The sequence below is a fragment of the Anopheles cruzii genome, chromosome 2 (assembly GCF_943734635.1).
Source record: "Anopheles cruzii chromosome 2, idAnoCruzAS_RS32_06, whole genome shotgun sequence".
In the NCBI taxonomy this organism is placed as follows: Eukaryota; Metazoa; Arthropoda; class Insecta; order Diptera; family Culicidae; genus Anopheles; species Anopheles cruzii.
The window spans coordinates 47,807,686-47,831,402 of record NC_069144.1 but is presented as its reverse complement, the minus strand read 5'-3'; the positions used below and the strand labels follow the sequence as shown (position 1 = coordinate 47,831,402).

General features: G+C 52.8%; 2 protein-coding genes and 3 non-coding genes across 5 annotated transcripts; 3 read left to right on the top strand and 2 right to left on the bottom strand.

Annotated features, from left to right (window-relative positions):
- The first annotated feature begins 2,055 nt into the window (after window positions 1-2,055).
- On the top strand, window positions 2,056-2,128 carry Trnav-aac (transfer RNA valine (anticodon AAC)). The gene has a single exon. It is a non-coding gene; the product is annotated as a tRNA-Val (tRNA).
- An 8,602-nt stretch (window positions 2,129-10,730) lies between these two features.
- Trnay-gua (transfer RNA tyrosine (anticodon GUA)) lies at window positions 10,731-10,823 on the top strand. The gene is made up of 2 exons: window positions 10,731-10,767; window positions 10,788-10,823. It is a non-coding gene; the product is annotated as a tRNA-Tyr (tRNA).
- A 575-nt stretch (window positions 10,824-11,398) lies between these two features.
- Trnay-gua (transfer RNA tyrosine (anticodon GUA)) lies at window positions 11,399-11,492 on the top strand. The gene is made up of 2 exons: window positions 11,399-11,435; window positions 11,457-11,492. It is a non-coding gene; the product is annotated as a tRNA-Tyr (tRNA).
- A 198-nt stretch (window positions 11,493-11,690) lies between these two features.
- LOC128277471 (protein PAT1 homolog 1-like) lies at window positions 11,691-16,266 on the bottom strand. The gene is made up of 2 exons (XM_053015927.1): window positions 15,344-16,266; window positions 11,691-15,248 (listed from the first exon to the last, which is right to left on the bottom strand). The coding sequence occupies exons 1-2, from the start codon at window positions 15,837-15,839 to the stop codon at window positions 12,796-12,798; spliced, it is 2,949 nt and encodes a 982-aa protein (XP_052871887.1). The 5' UTR covers window positions 15,840-16,266; the 3' UTR covers window positions 11,691-12,795.
- A 1,605-nt stretch (window positions 16,267-17,871) lies between these two features.
- On the bottom strand, window positions 17,872-21,761 carry LOC128268298 (hairy/enhancer-of-split related with YRPW motif protein). The gene is made up of 3 exons (XM_053005350.1): window positions 21,526-21,761; window positions 20,582-20,796; window positions 17,872-18,635 (listed from the first exon to the last, which is right to left on the bottom strand). The coding sequence occupies exons 1-3, from the start codon at window positions 21,759-21,761 to the stop codon at window positions 17,872-17,874; spliced, it is 1,215 nt and encodes a 404-aa protein (XP_052861310.1).
- Window positions 21,762-23,717: the final 1,956 nt, after the last annotated feature.

Sequence of the window (23,717 nt, the reverse complement as noted above, 5' to 3'; positions counted from 1 at the left end):
CTGAAAACAAAACCCGACCCAAAACCAAAACTGGCACAACGAAAGGTTAATCCATAAACGGCACAAACAAACCAAGGGGATCAAAACGGACACCCGACCGAACTAACCAGACAGGACAACCACAGACAGCCCTCCGGCAGGCAGCACCCGCACCCTAACCTTCGTGGGGGTCGGCTTGGACGTGATTGAGGTCCCAGTAGTGCTCACCGAAGCCTCCCTTCTTGTCGGCCCACTTTACCTGGCAGATCGAAAGAATACAAGCAAATTAGTGACCACCGTCTCCAGTCCGGCGGTTGGTTGTTAGTGGCCGAAATGGAGTAGGAATTACTTTTTTCTGAAACACCCCCGCACCGTGTGAGCCCCGCTCGAGCTGTTCCACGTAGTGCTGATCGTTGCCGCGTCTGGCGCCGGCAGCGTAAGACCCATCACCGAACAAGTCAAGGAATCTACGATAAGATAGGCGAAAAGAGCAACGTTAGACGGCGCGATCTAAAGCAATGAATTGTTGGAGCGGAGCTTGGGTTAGGTTAAGTCGGTCGGAGTAAGTAGAGAGTCTCGGCAAAGGCAACCGTAAGCGAACCGGTGAGCAAGCTTAGAGAACGGTAAGACGTTTACTTTTCCTTGGTGCCTGTGCTGCTGGTGGTCCTGCCGTTCGTAGCGCTCCTCCCAGCCATCGTTCGACTCGAACAGGTGACCAAACTCTAGCTCCAGCGGTGACTTTTGCAACAGGAACGTATCCCTTTTCGGGGAGCGTGATGGAACGACAACCGTATCAATCTTATCACTTCAAACACTCGCGTTTGTAAGGTACTTACTGGAAGTATTTACTATCGCCAGGCGCATCGGAGCGATCGTTTGGACGTGCGATCGGTGGCTGTGTATCGGATCGTCCGTACGCGAAGACCTGAGGATCCGACTCCTCGTACCGCCGTGGAGCATCGTCCTTCGGCGGGACCATCCGTGAGTGCCGTTTCGGTCCGGGGCCCCGCTTGATTCGATTTTCCTCGTCAACATCGAACAGCTCCACGTCGTCCTTGACATAGCGCGGCAAACTCACAAACTTGCAATCAACGTAAACAACAGCTGACACCAAACTACGTTTACAAATAATAACAAATGATGTTTTCCTTCTCTTTCTATTGCCATTTTTGTCATAATCTGATCCGCTCTCGAAATGCTGTCCAAAAATTTGGACAGCGAAAAAAGTTGCCCGTACGGGGGAACGGAAAAGTGGGAAAGTCTTGGCAGACGTGTGAAAATCCTGGGAACGCGGTGTAACGCGGTGTACTTTCTGGAACCTGAACATATCTTGGCGCCGGTGGGAAAGTCTTGGCACGCGTGTAAAAATCCTGAGAGCGCGGTGTACTTTCTGGAGTTCACAACATTTTCTCTCCGGTGAATTTTAAGAAACAATAGGAAAATAAGTGACATTCGCTTGGTTTTCCTATTTGGAATAGGAATATCAGCGTACTTGGTTGCGGCAGCAATCGCGACTTCTTTTTCGGACCTTGCGGATCTTCCAGTAATTGTAGTCGTGTCCGTTTGCCCGTCCACCACGCGCATCCGTGCCCGCTGGTCTCTCGGCCGTTTGGTCCGGATCTTCCTTCGCGGTTCCTCCATGAAGCGCCCCGTATCGACGTGGCCGCGTACTGGCCGTTGCAGTAGAGCATTAAATTTATCGCTTTGCCCCCCTCACCGACCCGCGGGCGGCGGCGGTCGGGTGGTTTGGTGCAAGGCCAATTTTGTCTCTCTCTCTCTCTCCAGTGCAGTTGTGGGGTTCCGTTGCGCCAACCAACGTTGCGACAAAACATTAGTGGCTGACTAAAAATAATTTACCGAGACACAACAGCACGGTCAGGGACACGGACACACACACGGTTGTCGAACGACCAATTTTTAACCCCAGCCGACCCCAAGCCCGGGGGTCAATGGTGTGAATTCCGTAACAACCGTGAGCATATGGGGTGCACGGAAGACCCTCTTTTGGATCCAAACGACCCAAATCGCTTTGCTGGGTGGCGCCGGCAAGTGGGGCGCAACAAAGACCCTATCAACGTTTCCGTGGTGTAGCGGTTATCACATCCGCCTAACACGCGGAAGGCCGCCGGTTCGATCCCGGGCGGAAACAGAACTACATCACCACCGTCATGGTGGAGTAGTATCGTTTTTTGGCTACCTATTACCGGCGTTTTTCTAATTCGATTTGAAGATACCTTTCCTGTGGCACCACCGGAAGCGTAACCCTTTTCGGCTTCCCGTGTTTGGAGAAATTTCCGGATAGACGCCCAACGCCCAAGGTAACCCGTTAGAATGTTCTATTCATTCCGATTCCGTTCAGTGTAATTATAGGCCCTGCCGGAAAGGAGCAACACTTCACCGAGTGACCTAAAAAAAAGGGATAACCCACTGCATCGCCGATCCATCTTAAGCGGATGCGGGGCTTCAGGAATTTCATCGCAAGACGACAGTTTCCGTGACAGTTTCCGTCCACACAAAACAAACTTCTGGAACAGGAAACGGGGACAGCAAAAGGAGCGTAACAACTGTGCACGACAACAACGCAGTAAGGCTCTGGCTCTGCTGCGTCCCTCGGGGACACGTCGGTGGCCGTGTCCCACGTTGCGTTTTCCCCCCGCCTCATTGCGTCATGCAAATTCTTCGCTTTGTTCCCAACACTCTGCCCACTTCCGTCCTTTCTTCACACACGGATCGCACCGCGTCCCGCGTGAAACGGAAAACCGTGAGAAATCGTGCGCGCTGACGATGATTGCTCGTTTCGTGGTGGCGCACTCTTTTTTTTCCTTTCGACCCGACCCCCAGGGGGCGGCCTCCAAGAAAGCGAGCCTGCCAACCGAGCGAGCCGGTTGTAAAAAGTTCAAGAAACTAAACCAGCGGGAAAAATCCGTATCACAGCTGCCGAGCGGAGGAGTCCAATACTCGTCGGAGTGGTATTGGTTGGTTGGTGCAGTTTGGAAATTTATTACATTTTCGTCGCACGCCAAAAGTTATGCAGAAACATTTTCAAAGTAAGTAGGAGAGTAAGGCATCAAAATGAAAATGTCGAAGAGCAATTAAAGTTTCGCAATAAGCGCTCCATTAGGAGGGCAACTTTGTAAGGATCATAGCAACCTTTGCCGTGTCGCCGAACCGAACATCGCCAATCAGCGTCATATTTTTTAATTTGACACAGTTCCCACACACAATCTGTCTAAACGCAAACTTCACGCAACGAACAACGGAAAGGCCATGTAGATTTTTCTGCGCTGTCTGTGGGGGTTTTCGCTGTCGCAGAAAAGCTGTCTGTGGTTCTTCGTGAAGACCATTTACGCTACCAGTTAATGTACATTTCTGCTAACGGCCCTTTCCTAACCTCGATTTGTTTGCCAGGCAATTAAAGAAGGCTTTGAGAAGGAGCGTCGAACATTCGTCACTCGCAAGCAAGTCACTCGATAAAGTTGGGTAATTAAATTCACAGACAGTTTTGGGGGGTCCTGACACACAAAGTCCTACGTCCACGTTTAATCGGGCGCAATGTGAGTGAACGCAGACGCCAGCATATTTATAGATTTCGAAGAAAGTGGTTCCGTCGGTGGCTTAAGCGCGCCCCATCGATGGTGCAAAAGGCGCACAGGACGTGCACGGCAATAATTGTTTGTCGCAGTGCGAGCGCTTCGATTAGTAAACCCGTCAACGTTTCATGCAAATGAGCACATAAGAAGGATGCCCTCCGCGGTGAGGTGAACCTAACCTAAAGGGACCGCATATTGCTTAGGTGCGAAAACGCCACAACGCCGTGCGCAACCCCCTTTGAAGCTACGGGCCAGTGGTAACGTTACATTTATATCCTCCCTCGGTTGATGACCGAAGGGAAGGCAACGAAGAAAAAAATATTAAAAATGTAAAACACAACCCATCACAACCCGGTGGAACAATGTTGAAGCGGAAAGCTTCTGAAATTAAAATTCTTTGCAATGTATTACAAAGAAAAAAATCAATAGAACCAACATGCCTACGGTATTATATCCTGCCATAGTTTCACCTACCATCCTCTGTGGCCGACGTGCGGTACCCTCCTCAATCTAGCTAGCCTCCTGTGTGCTGTGCTGCGTGTTCGAAGCGAGGTCACACAATACTTTTTAGCAGTCCAACAACAGTAGGCACGACGTCATTGCCTCCGTCACGAGCCAAATGTGCGGCCGGCACGCAAGCGAGTGATTAAAATTTGCATAAGGACCCCAAACACCCCTTCCCGGGGCGGGGCGGTGGGTTTGGGCGCCAGTCAGCCTTAGCGCCAGCGTCTATGATGACCTTCGGCTGGGGCCCGTCACAGGAAGGATCCCATAGATCACGCTACAAAGGAACGGATCAAAATGGCAATAAATGCTCTGGCAGCTAGACAGAGAGCGAGCGAGAGAGAAAGAGAGACAGAGAATGGTTAAAAAGTCAAATTCATAAAGCAGCTGGACTCCAACTGGAGTTCCACCAACCCATCGCGCCCACAATAGCGATCCTTTTAGGAATAGCCCTCGCACCGGAGTGTCCTGAAATCCGATACATGGCAGAAGTGCATGAATATGCATGCAAAAGAAGCATTAAATGGTGGCCACCACACAATGCACACAAGGCTGCCGAAGAAGTTCCTTCCACAGGTCCCGGGTTGGCCGGGTTCCCGGTTTAGTCCGCACTTAGGCGAAGCGTACGATTTCTACGATTAAAACACGTCCCACCGTCGTCGTCGTCGTCCCGGTGGAGGCACACCATTTTCCACGGCCGGTCCACGGTCCTGAACGCCGGTCGGTCGGTCGGTACCTTAAGTTCAGAGTTCGCGTGTCGGACGGCAAATTACATTCCAGCCCGTCTCTACATCCTTACGTACGTACGCGACGCCGCTCACACTACTCCTTCTCGCTCCCGAGGGTGTCCTTGGCGGCCAAAGATTACCAATCAAGAAAGTAATCGGTCTTGGCGCGTTGGCAGTGCTCGTGCACTAGAACACGGATTGGAATCGCTTCGTTTCGTTACGTCTCCTTTTCCGTTGAAAATCCGGTTTATGTCTTTGCTTCTAACGAATGGCTGGCTGGCTGGCTTGCGAACTGACCTCGGCCACACGCGCAGAGGATTTGTGTTGTGTGCTAGAAAAGAAAGAGCGGCGCTTCCTCATTAAAATCCTAACGCGTCGCTCGCCATCACCCTTTCAGCACACTGCGGCTTTTGCGGGTTGCTGGTCCATCGCTATCGCTAACGCCGTAGCACGGAGCGGATCTAAAAATTATGTAAATCCTCCTCGGACCGCTCGGACACTCCGGAGGAGGGATTAACGTAGAGAGCGTTTTTCTCGTATGCACCAATTAGCACAGCACGCCAACGGTGGACACCCTCCGTTTTGTAATCGAAGGATGACCGATGGTCATCGAACGGTTTTAGAGGATCGATCGGGCCCGCTAAACCCTTCTCGGCGTCACACCGCACCTAATTGGTGCGCGGTGGTCAGCCGCCGCCACGGTGTTACACGCACACGTGCATTAGTGCCGGTTTGCTGGTCACATCCCCCCCGGGAACCGGATCGGCCCCGCAATGACCCGAAAGTGGAAATGGCCTCCGTGTGTGTCGATCCAATTTGTTGTTTCTTTGTCCTTATGGTGCTCCGTTCTTTCCGGTTCCGGAGAGTGTCCCACACAGCGCAGTGGTCACAACGGCCGGGGGTCAGAAGAAAATATGCTAATGCAGGTCGGCGACATACTGTCCTCGTTTTCCTGCGTTCTGGTGCGAAAGGTTTCAGCGTCCGAGGTTCCGTTCCGTGCTACTTGTATCCGGCGACATCGTAGGATACGGTCCGCAAAGCACTACCGAGCCTCTGGCGCAGTGGATGAACTTCAAATCAAAAAGCGCCGTGGGTTCCCGGTCCCCACGAGGGATATCGTTTTCTTCGTGGAAAGTAATGCTGTACGGCACCGGTCCTTTAGAAAAGAAAGAGAAAATTGTCTGTGTACTGTTTCGGGCTCTGGTTTGTTGCTCCCACGCTGTCCTTGCTGTGTTCTGCCTGTTAAGATTTTTCGCATCGATTCGAGTGGAAAATTGTTTGATCCTTTGCTCTTTCGGTTCATAAAAAATTAAATGAAAGCAACAGTAACAACTTTGGCGAGGCGGACAAAGCAAGAAAGCAACAAACGGTGTTTCTTCCTTTCCACAAGAAGTTAATTTAGCAAACGGACGATTCGGTTATTAATATTGTACATAATAAAGTAAAATAGGAATTGATGATAAACCTGAGAACCTTCCCTTTGGTAGGAAACTTACGAGAGAAGCCCAAAGAAAATATTAATTCGGAACAATTTGTAACGGGGAGTACAAATATTCTCATGGTTCTTATCGTCATTTTGAGCCATTCTTTACCTTATTGAGCTATAAGGAACTGTCAAAATTATTTCCCAAGAAGTCCAAAGTCTTCAGTTAAATCTCGAAGTCGAACGATTCCATTGGGCAACGACGAGTTTCGGGCCTTAAAATTTAATAAGACGATGGTACTCTGTTGGCTGCTCCATCGGTGATTGCGATGTTTTAATTGTACTGTTGCTATAGTGATGACGAATGTTCCTTAGTGACGCAGCGGAACTTTAGTCTTTTGGTCGCGATGCTTTACTAGCTGGGAGCTAGCTTTTGAAATGTTAATAATTTCGTGTGCCCAAGAAACATGCTAATACGCGACACCCCGCGACAGCTTGCGGGAGGCTTGCAAACGTAAATTCAATTAGACGACACATACGGCCAAAAACAGCACGCACTCTTGGTGCTGTTTGAAGTGGTAGTTGATAAATATTTAAAGACAGCAGCAGCCAGCGCGTGATGACTTCGCACGACGCGACCTTCCAATCCGTGCACGGGCCGTGAATGTGGCATTTTTGTGTTTTGGTCCACACGTCCAAAAAACACACGAAAAGCTATAATATCTCGTCGCGCTTCCTTCAGGGTTGATCCGTACCGGGCGCCTAATTTTAACATCAGGGCACATCCTGGTCATGCAACACACCCGCAGGCGCACTTTCGGAGACACTTTTGGCCTGCCGGCTGCCTACTTTCCGAGAAGCAAAACACACCACCGTATCCTCTCGGTTACGGCCAGAACGTGCAAGTAATAATATCGGGCGTAACACGCAACAGCAGTGCGCAGAAAGTCGATAATAGGGCACAACTGTCCCCGGGACTGATGTGGTACCACACAACAAAAAAAAGGAAGAAGTCAAACGTTGTGCCACCACTGCCTAGAGCCGGCCGGAACAGTGATAAAAGGTAATGTGCGCGCACAGGAAGACGACACACGGCGCCGGTATCGGCGATTCCCGGGATCCCGGGATCCCGGGGCCGTCGGCCAAGTCCTGAGCGTCTTTTCGGGGAATTCCTGTGAAATCCGCAGTGAACCGCCCGGCACCGGCGAAAGTTCTTTTTGATCCACACCAATTGCTAGCTTCTTCGGCGAAATTTTGATTGCCCAGGTAAGGAAGCACGCAATGCTAAGGTTGTCATGTCACGATGAGAGGGGGCCGTTACCCGTCGCGACGGGCCGTCTATATAATCCGCTTCCTTCGTCGGCAGGACATGACATGGTAGCCTGCAAAAAAAAAAAGGAACAGAGAGACAGATGAGCAACACGAAACACGGCAGGAAGTTTGTTTGCTTCAGCTCGAACCGCAATCTAGCGATCGGAGTTTGAGGACTTTTTGCCTTCAAGATGGAGCACCGGGCCAATAAGGATGACGCGACGTGGGCTTCTACGTACTCACCTATTTTTGACCACGCGCGTTATCATTTCCACACCGCTTAACGCCATCGATTCCCGTCGCATCTGAGGGACGATTAATAACGCATTAGGGCGGTCTCATAATGCGACAGTCACTTCTTGGCGTCAACACCTTTGCTCCGGCGTCGGGAGTACATCGGTGTCGATCATCGTTCCGAAAAAACATTCAAAGGATATTTTTAAAAAGGCCAACCCCCAACCTAGGAACTACATTCCCAGGGGTCACACGACACGCGGCACCTTGGCCAACATTAAACCGTTTCCCCGTTTGTACGGGTGTGTCGCACGAAACGAAATGGGCACAGGGCCTCAACAATCGGCGGCTACACACAAAAAAAAAACGCTCCCCGTGGCTGAATGTGGAATCGATTTCTGTGTTGCCCACGTCAACCAAGGACCACAAGGAGTCACACGCCTCCCGGTTCGGGGTGTGTTCCTTTTCGCTTCCTCGATCGATCACAGGACACACAAAGTTAGCCTGTCAACGTTCACAAAGTTTCACGTTCAAAGATGGCTCAACAAATCTGTTTCCAAAGTAATCGTTTTGTCCGTATTTGTTTGGAGTGCTGTTTGTAATGTTGAGCCCGCAATAGTGGCCACTTATCGAGTAACGCCCTTTTTTCCGGCGACCGCTACCTGACCAATTCCCAGCAACGTTCCATCATCGGCCATCAGGTTAATTATTCATCATCCGAACGAATCCGGTCGTCCTGGGCGCCGATGATGACTTTGTGGCGTCCCTTCGTCGCCCGAAAGACAGGCTCCCGTTTGGTCGATAGTATAGTAACCCAAGCCGCTCGTTGTTGTTCGCGCCAGTGGCGTGTTTTGAGACCATTTCGGGCACCCAAACCCCACTGCTCCACACCGGTGGGGTGGTAATCGGTTTCGGCGAAGGAAGCAGTGTTACAACAACCTCTCGTAACAAAAGCCGCGGTCACCGATTCGCCAACAACCAACCTACAGAGTCCGCAGACGGGGTAATTTGTCGCAAAACCTATTAGCGCTGTGGTCGCGCGTCACAAAAACCGCCGGCCAATCGCCGGTTCGGAGTTCCTGTACAAAAAGGGGCCTCCGAAAGAGTTTGGCTTGCGGTGGCGTTAAACTAGAAACCGCGGTCGGGCCTTTTTTTCCTTGTGCCCGTCGCGCTTAAAGCGTATTGAATCGAAAACAAACACCAGTAATATCCTGCGTGCCTCGAGCATCGATTACCTGCCATCCCTGCGAACCGGAACTCTCGGGGCGGGAAACTACCAACACACAGCTGCCAGCCAAAAGGGCCCGCCAATCGATCGATGGACCAACAAACAAAGCCGGGGCATCAAAAACGCAATAAAACCGGCAACAATCCCCTCGCCGAGCGCAGAAATGTTGTGAGTCCGAAAAGTAATGCCGAAAACTGACAGTTTTCCCTCAAAACACTCCGATTTAACGATCGCCGTCGTCGGCTTTTGAGAGCATAATTTATGTAAATGCATCACCGACCTCCGGGGTTCCCGGTTTTGCGTGCCGCGTACGAGGTGCCATCTGTGCAGTTCCTGATTTTGTGGGTTTCCTTTTAATCTAAAAAAAAAAGAAACAGAAAACTAGGACAGTAAAATAATGTTTTGGTGCGCTTAATAGAGATGACAAACGCCAAACCCATTTGGCAACCGTCTTCCCTCGGGCCAATAAAAGTTCGATCTCGGAACCGGGTGAGTTATTGTCGGTCACAAATATTGGCAATCTACTTGGGAACCGGAGGGAGAGCAAGATCCAGCTGGATGCGAACAAGCGCGAAGTTAATTGATTTCAATTTCCACAGTTTGCAGTAGCCCCTCCAACGCACAGCAAACAGCGGACGGGAGTGTACCAACTCGGAACAGTGTCCGTGCCGACGCCAACGTGCGATCCTTTGCGTGACCCAACCGGCCGGCGCAGGGTTTCGGTGATAAGTTGACTTCTTGCCGTGACGTTTCCTGGGATAGGAGCCAAATGGACACCACGACGACGGCGACAGCGAACCGGTTCCTTCGGTTGCGGAATGAAAATTCTTTAAATTCTTTCTTCAGCCATTGGCATTGGCAGGCCAATGTGTCCGTTTTCTGTTTACTCAACGCTAAACCTAACGGCGGCACTGAGCCATCGGTTTGCCTTTTGGCTACGTTTTGGGTTTTGTTTTGAATTTAACGGCCACACCAGAAGCAGAGGCATTTATTCAAGCACACACAAACACATGCCACTGTGTCTCAATTCCAAGCGCCGCAATATCGATTGGCCGGCCGGCTCCATGCTGTCCGAAAGGGCGAGCCACTGGTTGGCATTATGGTTTAAATTATTGGAAAAAACGGCACGGGAAGAAATAGTTCTACCCTGCCCTGTGTGCAATTGTGTGATAGTATAACAGATAAGAAACGGCAGGGTAAATAATGGAGAAATCACTTTACTGCTCGCCCGAATGGCCGCTGGGCAGCTGAAGTACGAAGTCCTTGCCGATGGAGACATATTGAGAAGCAATTGTTGACTTTAAGCCTTTGTTAGTCAAGTGGTACACCAGCCCGGTGTTGACTGTCTGCTTCGGAAAATGTCCTGATCGATTACAAATCGAACCGCCTGGCCTTCGTTACCGGCCGGCGACCGGAACCTAGCAGCTTTAAGCCGCTGGAGAACACTTACCGGAGCATTGCTTCGATCACTCTTTCCGTTCCGAGCAAAACCCGATAAATCAACCCTTTTTTGGGTGGTGAATATAAATAAGAATAGTTTTACATTCTATAGCACGTCGTGAGCAGAAGAGGCACTTCAGTTTCTCACACATCCGAAATCCAATTAAAATTCAAATAAATCCATTTGTTCGTTCTTTCAACTGAAACAGCCAACAAACATCGCGATGTTCACTAAAGCTACGATTACGGGCCGTTACTTACAAAAACAGCCTTAAACGCTTCGCTGTCACCAACCTTCGATAGCTCAGTTGGTAGAGCGGTGGACTGTAGAGGCATGCCAAGCAATAGTAATCCATAGGTCACTGGTTCAAATCCGGTTCGAAGGAGAAGATAAAATAACTTTTTTCCGCGATGTGATTTGATTCTTTTTCGGTGACCGTTTTGCACATTGTTGCCTCCTCGAACATCTTCAATATTTTATCTTACTGAAAAAAAGAAAACATGTCGAACGAATCGTCAAACCTAAAAACAAAGTAAATTGGAGAAATGTATGAGACAGCAAATTCAGTTCACTTCAGTTCAGAAAACATTCAAATACTACACTTACCAATCATAAAAATATCAAGATGCCTATAAGAACCCCTTAAATAGAAGCTTGCGGGAAACTCTTTCTTAAAACCCACAAAGAAGCTACAACACTACAACGCAAGGATTTGAATATTTTCCACTACTAACACGAAAGAAGAAAGAGCAAAACACGAACACAGGACAGCATTTTCATTGCCAATTGATAAACACGCGGGACGCACACGCTTTTCCTGGACACGTGCTTATTGACAGTTCCGTAGCAACAAAGAAGACGCACAAAATCTTCGTTCAGTTCACAAACAACTCATGGAGTCAGCAGATTGTGCATGGGAGCTGTCACTTTAGTACAGCACTTGACGTCCAACTCCCAACACCTTCGATAGCTCAGTTGGTAGAGCGGTGGACTGTAGAGGCATATCAAGCAAATAGTAATCCATAGGTCACTGGTTCAAATCCGGTTCGAAGGAGCGCAAAGAAACTTTTTTTCACATTCGGCGGTCAACCTTTTTTGATGTACTTGTCGAAAACTGATGCCATTTTCTTGACCATTAGCGATTGGTCTGTTTTCTTTCACCGTCTAGAGTGTCTTATTATCACGCGTTGCGGTATTTATCTGCCAACGCCTCGGAACGCGCGCCACAACGAGACTTTTGCTGATAAGTGCTTATAATTTTATTTTTAACTTATGAACTCCTCGTGCGTCGTGTGTTGACGCTGCTACCGGCCACCACCGGATGCGGAGGACGCACGTCGTCATCGGTGACGCAGCAACAGCACACACAACACACAAGCACACTGCCCCTCTCTCTCTCGCTTGATGTCCATTATTTAACAATACCTAAATTAATATGCTTTAATATTTTGAGTCAATTTTGCCAGAGACCACTAAAATCTCATAATGTTCAAGGGGCGGGGGGCCGCGCGCCACATACAGCTTTTTACTTACACTTTGTTCTACTATAATGAATATTTTCAATTGTATACCCTCCATCCGGGGTGCTCAGCTTTTCGCGGGGCGCACGCACAAATAGTGTAGATTAATTACGCGTGTCGTCGTGGGTCAGCAGAAGGGTTAAGAGGTAAACGAACAAAAAATAAAGACAGAAAAGTAACGTTATCTAATAAAATATGCAAGAAGAGAATAATAACTATAAACACTGCCCACAGTCGCGATTTTCTGTCAAGTGTTGCGTTGAGCTACGTTATGATAAAAGGGCATAGATTACAACATAATTCCTTACTTTCCTCGCTCACCAGCCAGCCCTGGCACTCGGTGACACACGATTGCTATATCTGTTTGGATGACGACGGGATGCGCCGTGGGCCCGCCATTATTGTGTGGCTAGTTACAATTGGTTTTTGCTAATGTTAATCCTTTCTCTCTCTACATCTCTGCTATCAGTGACTTTCCCCGTGTGAGGAAATGTGTATTCCTTGATCAATCGATTAAAACCGACAATCTCTCCGCACACTCTCTCTGTGCGGAGTGTCCAGAGAGAACCTCTCTCTCTTTCTCTCTATAGATTATTGTGGTGTATCTGAGGCTTACGGGGTGGCTCCCGGTAGCACCGAAAAGATAGGATATAAAATAATAATAAAAAAGACAAAAAAGTACACAAAACCAATGAAAATATGACGACGTTAATGAAAAGTAGGGGGATAGATTGACCACAACAAAAATAAAATGAACCACGATCGTCGGTGATCGCGGAACAACTAGTCCTTCCACCGGAATCGGACAAAAACAAGAAAAGGTAAAAGATAACTCTCTTACTCCGGCTTATCCGGCGTGTCCGATTGTCGTGATCCTTGCTGCTGCTGGATTTGCTCGGATCTGTCCACGATCGACACGATCGTTTGCAGTTTCCGCTCCAGATCGAGCTCCGGGTGCCGCTGTAGATGGGCTCGCAGTAGCTTCACGAAGCCACAGGTCGAGTCAAGTTTCACGATCACCTTCGGAGGACTGCCGGTACCGGGTTTGTTGCCCCCTTCCGTGTCCGCCGTGGTGGCGGCGTTAGCGAAGACACGGGCCAACTCACGTAGCAGCGCCCGCCAGCGAACCGCCACGATCTGCCGCTGTTTGCCGGAGTCGGCGTCGTCCTCATCCTCGTCGTCGTCGTTGCCATCCGCGGCCAGCTGCTCCATCTGGGCGATCAGTGTGAGGATGGTCAGCAAAAGAAACTTGCACTTCGGCACCAGCCCAAGCAGCTGATCGGTGTTGAGGAGCGTCTCGAACAGTGGCAACAGTTCCACGGCACCGGCGGCATACTTCACGTGTAGCTCCAATTGTGCAAACAGCGGACTGAGCTGTTCGTCCACATCGTCCCGCTCGCGCCTCGGCAGAGCTACGAGAGTGGCGAGCAGCGTACACCAGACGGTCCAGCGGGCCGGATGCGCACTGAGGGCCTTCTGGATGCGCGTCAACAGCTGTTTGCCCTTGCGCACCGACAGCAGCCGCTGGACGCCTTCCGCATTGAGCGCGGGCAGTATCCGCTCGAGCAGCGAACCCAGCGTGTCCTGTTCGACCTCCGACACCGGCGTGACGGTAACGAGCGCCGCAGAACCGGCGTGTCCGGTGGCCACATTGTTCTGTTCGTCGGGCACCGTAGAGCTTTGCTTTTCCTGCGCCAGCAGCTGCTCTTTGGAGCGCTTTTCCTTCATCTGCTGCTTCGCTTCGATCGCCAGCGGATTGGCGAGGTCCTCGAGGCGCAACAGCAACCGGTACAGGTTCTCCACGTGCAACAGTATTTGACGCGAGCGGCGCTGATGGTGGACCGTTTCGGAGCTACCGTTGCCACCACCACCGGCACCGCCGGCCACTCCATTCGTGCCGTCCGACACCGACCGATCGACGACCACGTCCTGATCGATGATTTTGCGTGGCGCAATCACGCTACCGCACTGCAGCTTGCCGAGCGAGTTCTCGAACTGGACCGGCTTGTAGCGGCGCGGCTGAATCTCCTTGATGTTGTCCTTCGACGACATGTTGTCCGAGTTGCGCCGCTCGCGGATCAGCCCGTTCCGGTGCAGCATCTGCTGCGTGAACGGATGGTAGAACGTGTTGTCCTTGTGCGCCTTGCTCTCGCGCTGGGCGCCCCGCTCGCGCTCCTTCCGGTCGCGGAACACGCAGAAGTAGTAGTCGTTGTAGTACGCCGTCTCCTTGTTGAGCTGCGACAGCTGAATGCCGAGCAGCCAGTGCTTGGCCCGTTCGCTCATCATGTTCGCGTACTCGTCGTACTCGAAGTTACGGTTCAGTTTGCCATTCTGCAGCCGGTGGCCACCCTGCTGCTGCTGTTGCTGTTGCTGCTGGTGGTGATGGTGGTGTTGGTGTTGTTGGTGCTGGTGCTGGTGATGGTGCTGCTGCTGCTGTTGCTGTTGTGGATGATGGTGCGGGTGTCCGGGATGATGTCCCTGTTGATGCGGGAAATGATGATGCCCCGGATGGCCATGGTGACCCGGATGATGGGCTGCCGGACCGCCCTGCTGTGGCTGCTGCGGATGATGATGGTGGGGCTGGTTGTGCGGCTGATGGTTCCAGTTAGGCGGAAACGGATGAAACGGCAGAAATGGATGCTTAAAGTTACCGTGCGCCGGTGGCAACGGACCGAGCGGTCCGGCCGGCGGTGGCACACCCATTCCCGGGAGCGGAGGTGGCGGACCGGGTGGAGGCTGCTGGCGGTAGTGCGGCAGCATCGGATGGTTTTGCTGGATCTCCTCGACGAGCCGCTGGCTGAAGCTGGCGTTATTGTTGTTGTTATTGTTGTTATTGTTCGGTCCGGGAGTTCCCGGGGCTCCGGCCGACGGTGGCGGCATCCCTGTCGGAGGTCCCTGGAAGTTGATCGGGAAGGGAAACGGTGGCCCCGGAGGTGGTGGCACCGCCGTCGTTGGCGGCGGTACGTTCGTTGGAGGAAACATCGGGCCACCGGTTGGCGGTGGACCACCTACCGGAAACCCGATTGGAACCGGTAGCGGCCGATTCAGTCCCCCCACTGGTCCTTGGCCTCCGATGGCCACCGGTGGCGCCAACGGCGGCTGTTGGTTCGATGCACTGGAAGGCGGTTGGAAGCCGGGCGGTGGCCTCGGCAGAGGTGTCATGCCCCGACGCAACTGTTCCTGCTGCTGCTTGATCATGTTTTGCTCGATTTCTTCCAGCGAGCAGATGCGTATCTGGGCCGGATTTGGCAGAGGGAACCGATTCGGGGCCATCGACGCACCGAACCGATCTGTGAGCAAGAGAACCGAGAGACCGGGACAGAGAGTTTAAATTGAAAGATAGGAACCAGCATCCCATTTCAACAAAGCGTCTACTTACCCGCGCCTGACACTGGCGTTGGAACGCCTGCGGCCGGTATCGGTGCCTCCGGCTGCGGAGCCGGTACGGAACGGGCCGGTTCCGGTTTGCTCGGCATGGTCCACACGCTCGGATCCAGCTGCAGCCGTGCTTCCGGTTCCGTGTCGTTGTCGAGCTCGAAATTATCGATTCCGACCGACGAGAAGTTAATGTCCAGATCGGAATCCGGCCCTGAGTCGCCGTCCCCTCCCTCTCGCTGATCCATTCGCACCAGATTTTCGTGCAAATCTTCCCAATCGTCTTGCCGCGCTTGGCCAAACGTTTCATCGTTGAGCGCATCGTACTCTTCCTCGGAGTCGGTTTCCAGGCCGCCGCCACTGCCACTGCCACCGCCGAGCACTCTTCGACCACCGCCACCGCCGCCGCCGCCACCGCCACCACCGGAACCCCTGGCACGCCTGGCTCCTCCGTCGTCATCTTCACCGGGCAGGGCTGCGTCAAAGCCAAAGAACGAATCCGACATCTCGCCCGCTCCCGTTTATCCAACTTGTCCGAGGGAGTGCGCCTGATCCGCGTCGGAATTAGAACGCCAATGGCAAACTAGCGGCCACCTGCGGAATTCCACCATCCGAGCCACCCGTACCGAGCTGACGCAGCCCTGTTCGGTCACCTGTTCTCGAGGAGCGCAGCAGAAGCACCACCAACTCGTTGCCGTCGTCGTCCTCGTCGTCGGTCTACGGCCAACGCCGCACCACAACCGCAGCAGGCTTTGGCGACACCCGCGGGCACGTCAGCGACCGATGCACCGACGGGATGATCCACTTTGTTGCAGCGACGTACGCGGATTGCGATAAACAACGAGGTGGCCGCAACACTCGAAAAGTGCCACTCGACACCGCCGTCGCCGCCGCTGCGCTCGGCTCGTTTTCGTCACCGGAACACCAGCTACTGCAAACCTCGTGCAAGCCTTTTTTGGCCGCTGACGGACACACACGGAGATTCTCACTTTTGTCCGGTCCGTCCGCACTGCGCGATGGTGAAATTGATGGCCGAACGACAACACGGTAATCCGTGCACGTAAGGGGACAGAAAAAGGCAGCAAATCACACGACAGCAAGCAAATGAGATGAACGTTTTTTGTCTGACGGCCAAACGCGCAGCGACATTTTGACGTTTCACGGGCCTCGCCGCACACCGCGGTTTAGGCGACCGAGTTCAGTACGCGGAACGGTACCGTGTGCCGGCACCTGGTAGAATGCGACGCTGAAAACACATCAGTCCCACGCACTCTGACCTGGCAACAATAATCGAAGGCCATCGGTCGAACCCGAAACCAACATTCCGATCCAGATAACGAAAATCGGCGACGCGAAATCCTGCATCGGATGCGATTTGCACGATACTTTGATGTGCTTCGTGCGTACTGTGCAAAGTACAGCGGTGAGGTATAAACAGAGCACATGCTGTGAGTTTAACGAAAAACGCTGTGGCTGCGTACTTTTGTGACCACGTGAAAATCTTAACGAATTTGAAAATGTTAGCATTTTAGTAAAACTCTGAGTACAATTTCGCACTTTCATTCTTTAATTTGGCTCGGTAAAATCGATCTTACTTGCTAGTGTATAAAAATACAAAATATGGTCGCCCTTTGGCGGCGGTCGCGATACAACCCACTTTATCTATCTTCGGGTACGTGTGCTTGTGTGATACGATTCTGGGTAGCTTTTTCTTTGAATATGTTTACTGAAATCACATCTTCCGTTCCGTTTTTTAGACCTTAACCACCAGCGGGGCCACCACCGCTCTCTTTGGGTGTTTCAAAACACGTGAATAAAAACCGTTCAAAACTGTGTAAATTCTAGTATCAGAAAAAAGGTTCTTACAAACTAATTGACTCGATTTTGTTTCACTTAGCACTATGGCTAAACAGGGATGGTTGTAGAGCTTGGTGTCCAGTTTCCAGGGTCGTCCAGGGGCCGGATACGGCGCCTTTCTGGGGCGCCCCTTTGGGATACTCGCCGCTTCCGTCCTGACGATACACGATGGTGTCAATGGTAGGCTTTGGAATTTGTTCCTGTGGTCAATAAATAGTCATCTCATCCGCCATCTTACACTAATAGACACTTCGTCCTGCATCCCACCGACAACTTGACACTGCTAACCTGAAGGGCATATCCCCTAATCTCCTAATTAAAGCTTCGCAACCGTTCCCAACGTTCTGCTCTTCTCTACGTGCGCGTAAGTGCGAGATATGGTTTGGCGAGTTTTCGCAAAAGTACCTGAGATGGTTTGGCCATATTTGGTTGCTATCCTACGGGATGGAAATCATTAGTTCTCTCAAATGGCGCGATTGTCTTTGGCAGTTAAAATTCGTTCGGTACAAGAAGCCGTCTTTGAACTCATTGTGCTTGTTGCGCCGGACTGCTATCCACCATGGTCTAGTGGCAAGGATATCTGGCTTTCACTCAGAAGGCCCAGGTTCGATTCCCGGTACGGGAAAACCTTTTACCCTCCTGCTGTGCGCACTTTGTGTTTTGGTCCTTTTTGGTTGGGTTTCAACAGGCCATCTCGGCGCCCCATGGGCGATAAGGTTTCGCTGCCGCGTTGTACCCGTGGGTCGAAGTGCTCACCGGGTACTGCGGGTTGCCGTATGCCGACAGACCGCGGTTCGGGTTGTGGTTCGACAGTTCCGTGTACGTCGGTGCGCCGCCGTTCGAGGAGCCCGCTGACGGTTGATCCGATTGTTGCTGCTGCTGTTGAACAGCGGCCTCGGAATCGTGTTGACTGCTGTACAACTCGTGCAGTGGCGCACTGGTGGCGTATATGGCTGCCGTTGCCGCCGAGGAAGCCAGCTGTTGCTGGTGTTGCTGCTGCTGGTGTTGCTGCTGCTGGTGGTGTTGCTGCTGCTGCAGATGGTCGTGCGGTGGAGGAATGGTGGCCACTTGCGGAATGTACGGAGCGGTGGCACTTTGGTGCGGGCTGTAATTTTGATGGTGCGGATGGTAGTATCCGCTGGTCCCGTGGTGCGTGGCCGGGTATGCTACGGCAGCCGCCGCGGCCGCAGCGGCCACCGGATAAGCCGTGGCACTGCCGTGTGACCAAGCGGGACTGGTGGCGGCGGCATTCGCTTTCGTCGACAGCTCCCGCTGCGTCGCGAAACACTGCAGGTGAGACATCAGGCGCAACCGCAGCGGATCCTGCACGTCCATTCCCTCGATGGTCACCAGGTAGCGGGCCACTTCCGCCACGCACTCCCGAAAGCCGATAATGTGGTAGTCCATGGCGAACCGTTGCGGGTCATAGCTGGCATCGTCGATTCCTGCGGGATACGAAACGAAAATTTAATAAATTGGCGCATATAAGCATCATGCTAAAAACATCCTTGATCGCCCTTTTCCACGGTGTGTGCGTGCAGGAATTTACCGGCCAACACCGGGCAACATAAAATATGTTTATGCAAAACATTGCGCGCGCGCGCCCCTCTCGCCAAAGTCGCTAAGTCAAAAGGCGTCTCCGGAGTCCTTCGTGGCGTGCGTGGAACCGGCAGGGAACGAACTCTCTCACGGTTTCATGCCCTGTGTCCACCCCAACCGACCATTGTTTCCCGTATCCCGAAGTACCGACCAGCGCGCATGACGGGTCCTTCAAGGCCTCTCCGCGCGCGTGTGTGTGTGTGCGTGTTGCAATGAAGCGCCCTTGCGCGCACCGCTTGCTTCCACGTGGTTCCGGATCGCTGCGCCCTCGCGTATGTGTGGGAAAGTTGCTGCCGCACAATAATTTCCTTCTTCCTCCCACAGGACGGGGGCGCGGGGAACGAGAGCATGGAGTCATCATCATCATCGCCCGTAAAACACATCGACACCACACAGAACCCACACGGGCCGGCCAAATGGGGGATTAAATCATCGGCGCAGCCCTCGACGTAATAGGCCCGGCGCGCACTCGCGCAGGGAACCCCTCGTGAAGCGCGGCGATATGATTGCCGACGGAGTGCAAGGGTTCGGGCGTGGGAAAGGCCCCTCGGAGCGCGCTATTACGGTGAGAGAGCGAGACAGCATCGGTCAAATTATGGCCCAAAAAACATCCGACGAAAGAGCCGCAAGCGCGCTCGCGGATGCATCCAGTTCTAACGCGCTAATGGCCAGCGGCGGTGGCGGTGGCGTCGGTTAGGCTAGGGTCCCCGATAAATTGATATTTATCGCGAGATTGAAACCTGTTACTCTGTGTGTTTTGTCTTCTCCCGGAACGAACTGGGAGTGAATCATAGCGCGCTTTCCATCGCGCCCTAATCCGCGGCGCAGTCAATTAGGAGTCGTTGAGGATTCTCCGGTCTCCGGTGCTCCGGTGGTGGTGAGAAATTAACTTCAATAACTTGGTGCGCGCAGTGTTTATAATCTAATTTTTCAATAAACCACGGTCGAAAGCGGCCCGAGTTGAGGTACTTGTTGAAACCACGCCTCGGAACGTACCTCGTAGCCTAATCTGCCTCACAGCGCACGGATCACGTTTAGCGGGACGTTGCGTCGCTGTTTGCAGAAAACGTTTAAACCATCGGGGCCCGCAAGACGCCTGACGGGGGCACCGGGACTACGCACCGGGCCGGAACGTCACGGCAGATCGGCGCACTATTTTTAGGTTTGTTTTCGTCCGCTTCCATACTCAAGACGCAGCCCTTCGCAGCCGGAGGGGTTAAAGTGTGGGAAACATTAGGGACCCCAGGAACGCACCGCACACGGGAACGCCCGTCCCTATAAGAGCCGTCCCGTTACTGGTGCGCCGGTGGTGTACCACTTCTTGCCGACGAAAGAAAAGCGAACGCGCAGCACGAAGGTAAAAGGACACCGGAGAGGTCGACCGGATGCCGATGTCGGAAGTAAAATATATGAGCAACAGGGCCGTCGCCCTTAAGCGGGGTCCTTCACCGGGATGCGCGGCGATGGGATGAAAAGGCCCGGCCAGACCCCTGGAGTGGCTACGGTTAATTAGGCACCGGGAAGAACGCACGACCGGCTCGCGTATCCCTTCTGAGCATGCGGGGTCTCTGTCGTCGCGCAGATGACACAGTGAACGGGCCCAAGGATCCAGTCGCGCGATAGCCAGTTGAGGTCAGTTTGACATCGGAGTCGAACGGGAAGTCATCTTTTAAGCCTCGGGGATCTCAAGTTTCAACCGATCCTTGCGATGCTAATGATGATGCTGATGGGTTCTTCGTCTAACAACAACAACAACGGCACGATGGTTAAAAGACGCGGCGCTTACTCTTACCTCGTGCGTGAAGGGCCTTCAGGTGGTCGACGGTCAGTTGCAGGATTTCGGCTTTCTCGAGCTTGGCGGAGCCCTGCTTCTCGTACGCGCTCGGCACCAGCCGCTTCAGTTCGGTCAACGACGAGTTGATCCGGTCCCGGCGCTTCTTCTCGATCACACCCCGGCGCCGCTTGCGGCTCAACAGTTGACAGCTATCCGATTCGCCCGGCGACGTGCTGCGAAAGGGTGGGATAAAGCGGAGAAAAAAGGATACGCGACATTAGAGCATCTCATCATCGCGGCGTGAAACGGTCGGCGGCGGCGCACACACACACACACACAGCGACAAGGGTCTCTGTGGGAATGTAGTCCTCCGGAGTGTTCTCACGAGGATTCGTCGGAGTCGGACGTGCTTGGCGGCGGCCTAAACCAGATGACACTTTTGTCATGGCGAGGCTTTTGCGACCACCAGCATGGATAGTTCCGGCATTCTTTCACCGGTTCCTTCTTTTTAAATAATGGCACAGCAAAATGGAGATCACTCTTGAGACCTCATTCGTTGGAGAATTAGATCTCATTAGTAAAGGTTAGGAAAATGTTGTTCTCGGTTCCATAACCTCAACTGTCGACGCTAAGTTTGCAACGTTTTGGGAGAGTCGAGTATAAATTCACCATCCATCGAATCCATCGGCAACCATCTTGCTGTCATTAAAAAGGGAAAACACTTGCACTTCTGCCCATATTCAACTCGGAACTCGGAACCGGAATTCAAAATGTAAAACAGGAAAGAATGTCTTCATCCTTATACCTCGCTCTTCGAGGTCACAAAACAAGACAGCTTCCGTCGTTAAATGGGTTCTAAGGTTCGAAGATTTGTCTTCTGCACTCTGCACCAAAAAAAAACTAAAACACTTGTGACACACGACACACTTCCGGTAGGAACACACCGGCACAAGGATACTTACTGCTCCTTGGACGACTCCTCCTCCGAGTAGAGATCCTCGCAGTCGCTCTCCGAAAGTGTCCGCTTGAGGCCCTTCGACGACGGCGGTGTCCACGTGTTGTTGTTGTTGCCGACGGCGCCTGCGGCGGCGTGCGTCGGCGTCGAGGTAGCACCGGGTGTGGAGTAGCCCCAGTGCAGCGGCGTCCCGTGATGGTGGTGCGCGGCGGCATGGTGGTGAAGCGGCAGATGGTGCTCCATATTGAGGCACCACCACCTAATTTAAAGTGTCCTTCCGTCCTCCGAAATTGGCGCACGCACTTGCACACTTTGCGCGACTTTCACTTGTTCCTGCGACGGGCGGATTTGCGCAAAGTCGAAGTTCGCGAAACGGGGGGTGGGAGGGGACGCAGAACGTTCGTAGGTGTGTTTTCCTCCCCCGAGGTCTGTATTCTGTTTTGTCGGGTTCGCGGTCGCGCGGCTCTCTTCCGGGCTCACGCGTACACCGTACACGTGACTTCGTGCGCAAACGACGTTCGACTGAATTTAATGAGCGCATGCCGGACGCATGCCGGTCGCCTGGTCGCGCGTCCGACCCTTTGCGCTTCGCGTACGCACGCACGAACGCCACGCGACCGGCGACCGTCGGTGGCATCTCTTTCCCACTCGCCCGTCGCTCTCGGTCGCACACACGCCCGAAGGGCAAACGAACCGGCGAGTTTGTGTGCAAGTTCAACCATTCACCCGAACGAGGCCAATTTTTGGTGGTGGGAGAACACCGTTGTACCGCCGGAAGTTCATTTGGTGTCTCCCACCCAAAACCGACGATGAACGCACGGGTTCATCCGACGTAGGTTCCGTTTGCTTGCCAGAACGGGAGAGAGAGATTGGCCGTCCTTGTCTACCGTCGGCAGACGACCGGCAGACGAACGACCGCACGCGACGACGAACACGCGAAGCGCTTCGCTGGCGACGGCCCGTGGCCACGTGGCCAGCAGCCCGGCGTGTGGCCCCAAATGGCCGCGCCACGCGCTCCGTTTCCGAGTTTCCGCTTTTCGGGATCCTTTCTGCAGGCTCCAGGCCGTTGGTCCACTTGTTGCACGCACTTGACCTTGGCGAGGACGCTAAGCTGGCCGGCCGGCTGGCAGAAATTGACTATGCTGAGTTCGATCTGAGTAGCCGTTTCTGATGCAAATATTCAATTCTTTTGCTCTGTTTGCTTCGAACGGGATCCCATCGCTTTGTTCTAAACCACCAACCTAAAGACAATCGGCCGGCGAGGCTCATCAGTTGGCGATTTTGATGGCCGATTTGGCAGGTGCGCACTCGTCACGGGACAGGGACCAAACTTAGCGTGGGAACGCAACCGTAAACCGTTTTCCACGGATCGCACGGATTGTTCCCGTTTTGGGTCCTGGTAAAAAATAATCGCCAAATAGACGCCTCCTTCGATGCCCTCGCCCACCAATAGAAAGCCTTTCCACCCGCCGCTAGCGAGTGCGACATAACTCCTCCCACCGCGGGAAGCACCGCACAGGAAGGGAGCGAGGGTCACTTGCATCCTTCGTGCCCTAGTCTGGTCTGTGTCTGTGCGACCTACTCCAGCACAAACATCTCCGGGCACAAGGACGAATTATCCCTCACGTAGAGTACTTTGCTCTTCTCTTACAATCGTCCTCCTTTTTGCAGTGCTTTTCTGTTCCGCTCTAGCGTCCTGCGGTCGAATTGACCCTACCTACGACGCACGGGAGGGCCCGGTGCGCGTGCCGGTCTCGTGTGTTAACCGAGCCTCTATTTGATTTCCCACGATTTTCATCGGTGAAATCGGTGTGCGCGGCACGAGCGGTCGCAAGTCGGTGCGAAGGGCGACGCTCCCTCCTCGGTTGACTCCTTGTGCGAGCGGCACCGACGAAGGTTATAATTTGTGCAACAGTTTTTTTTTTCCTGTGGCTTTAACAAACCTTCGACGATCTTTCGAGTGAGTGAAAGTGATTAAGTTCGCGGAATAATTAGTTCGCCAAGTGTGGCACGGTCAAAAGGTTGCAGAAAGGTTTGACAGCCTGATCCATAAGCATTTGACAGTGCAACAGTTCTCGCCGTCGAAGGAGCCTGCGCCTAATAGAGTAGATTTCTCAAAAAGGCGACCCACTCGTCCTGAGGCTGAGACGGATTTTCTTTCTTAAATTAAATGCACTGCCACCGTTGGGAGAATAATTT

Bases quoted from the DNA above. Each gene is read 5' to 3' on its own strand.
- LOC128277471 (XM_053015927.1), bottom strand. From the start codon at position 15,839: ATGTCGGATTCGTTCTTTGGCTTTGACGCAGCCCTGCCCGGTGAAGAT. The intron at 15,249-15,343 runs GCGCGGGTAAGT...TCTTGCTCACAG, and splicing joins CGTTCCAACGCCAGTGTCAG to ATCGGTTCGGTGCGTCGATG.
- LOC128268298 (XM_053005350.1), bottom strand. From the start codon at position 21,761: ATGGAGCACCATCTGCCGCTTCACCACCATGCCGCCGCGCACCACCAT. The intron at 20,797-21,525 runs GTAAGTATCCTT...ACCCTTTCGCAG, and splicing joins GAGGAGTCGTCCAAGGAGCA to CACGTCGCCGGGCGAATCGG. The intron at 18,636-20,581 runs GTAAGAGTAAGC...CGTATCCCGCAG, and splicing joins GAAGGCCCTTCACGCACGAG to GAATCGACGATGCCAGCTAT.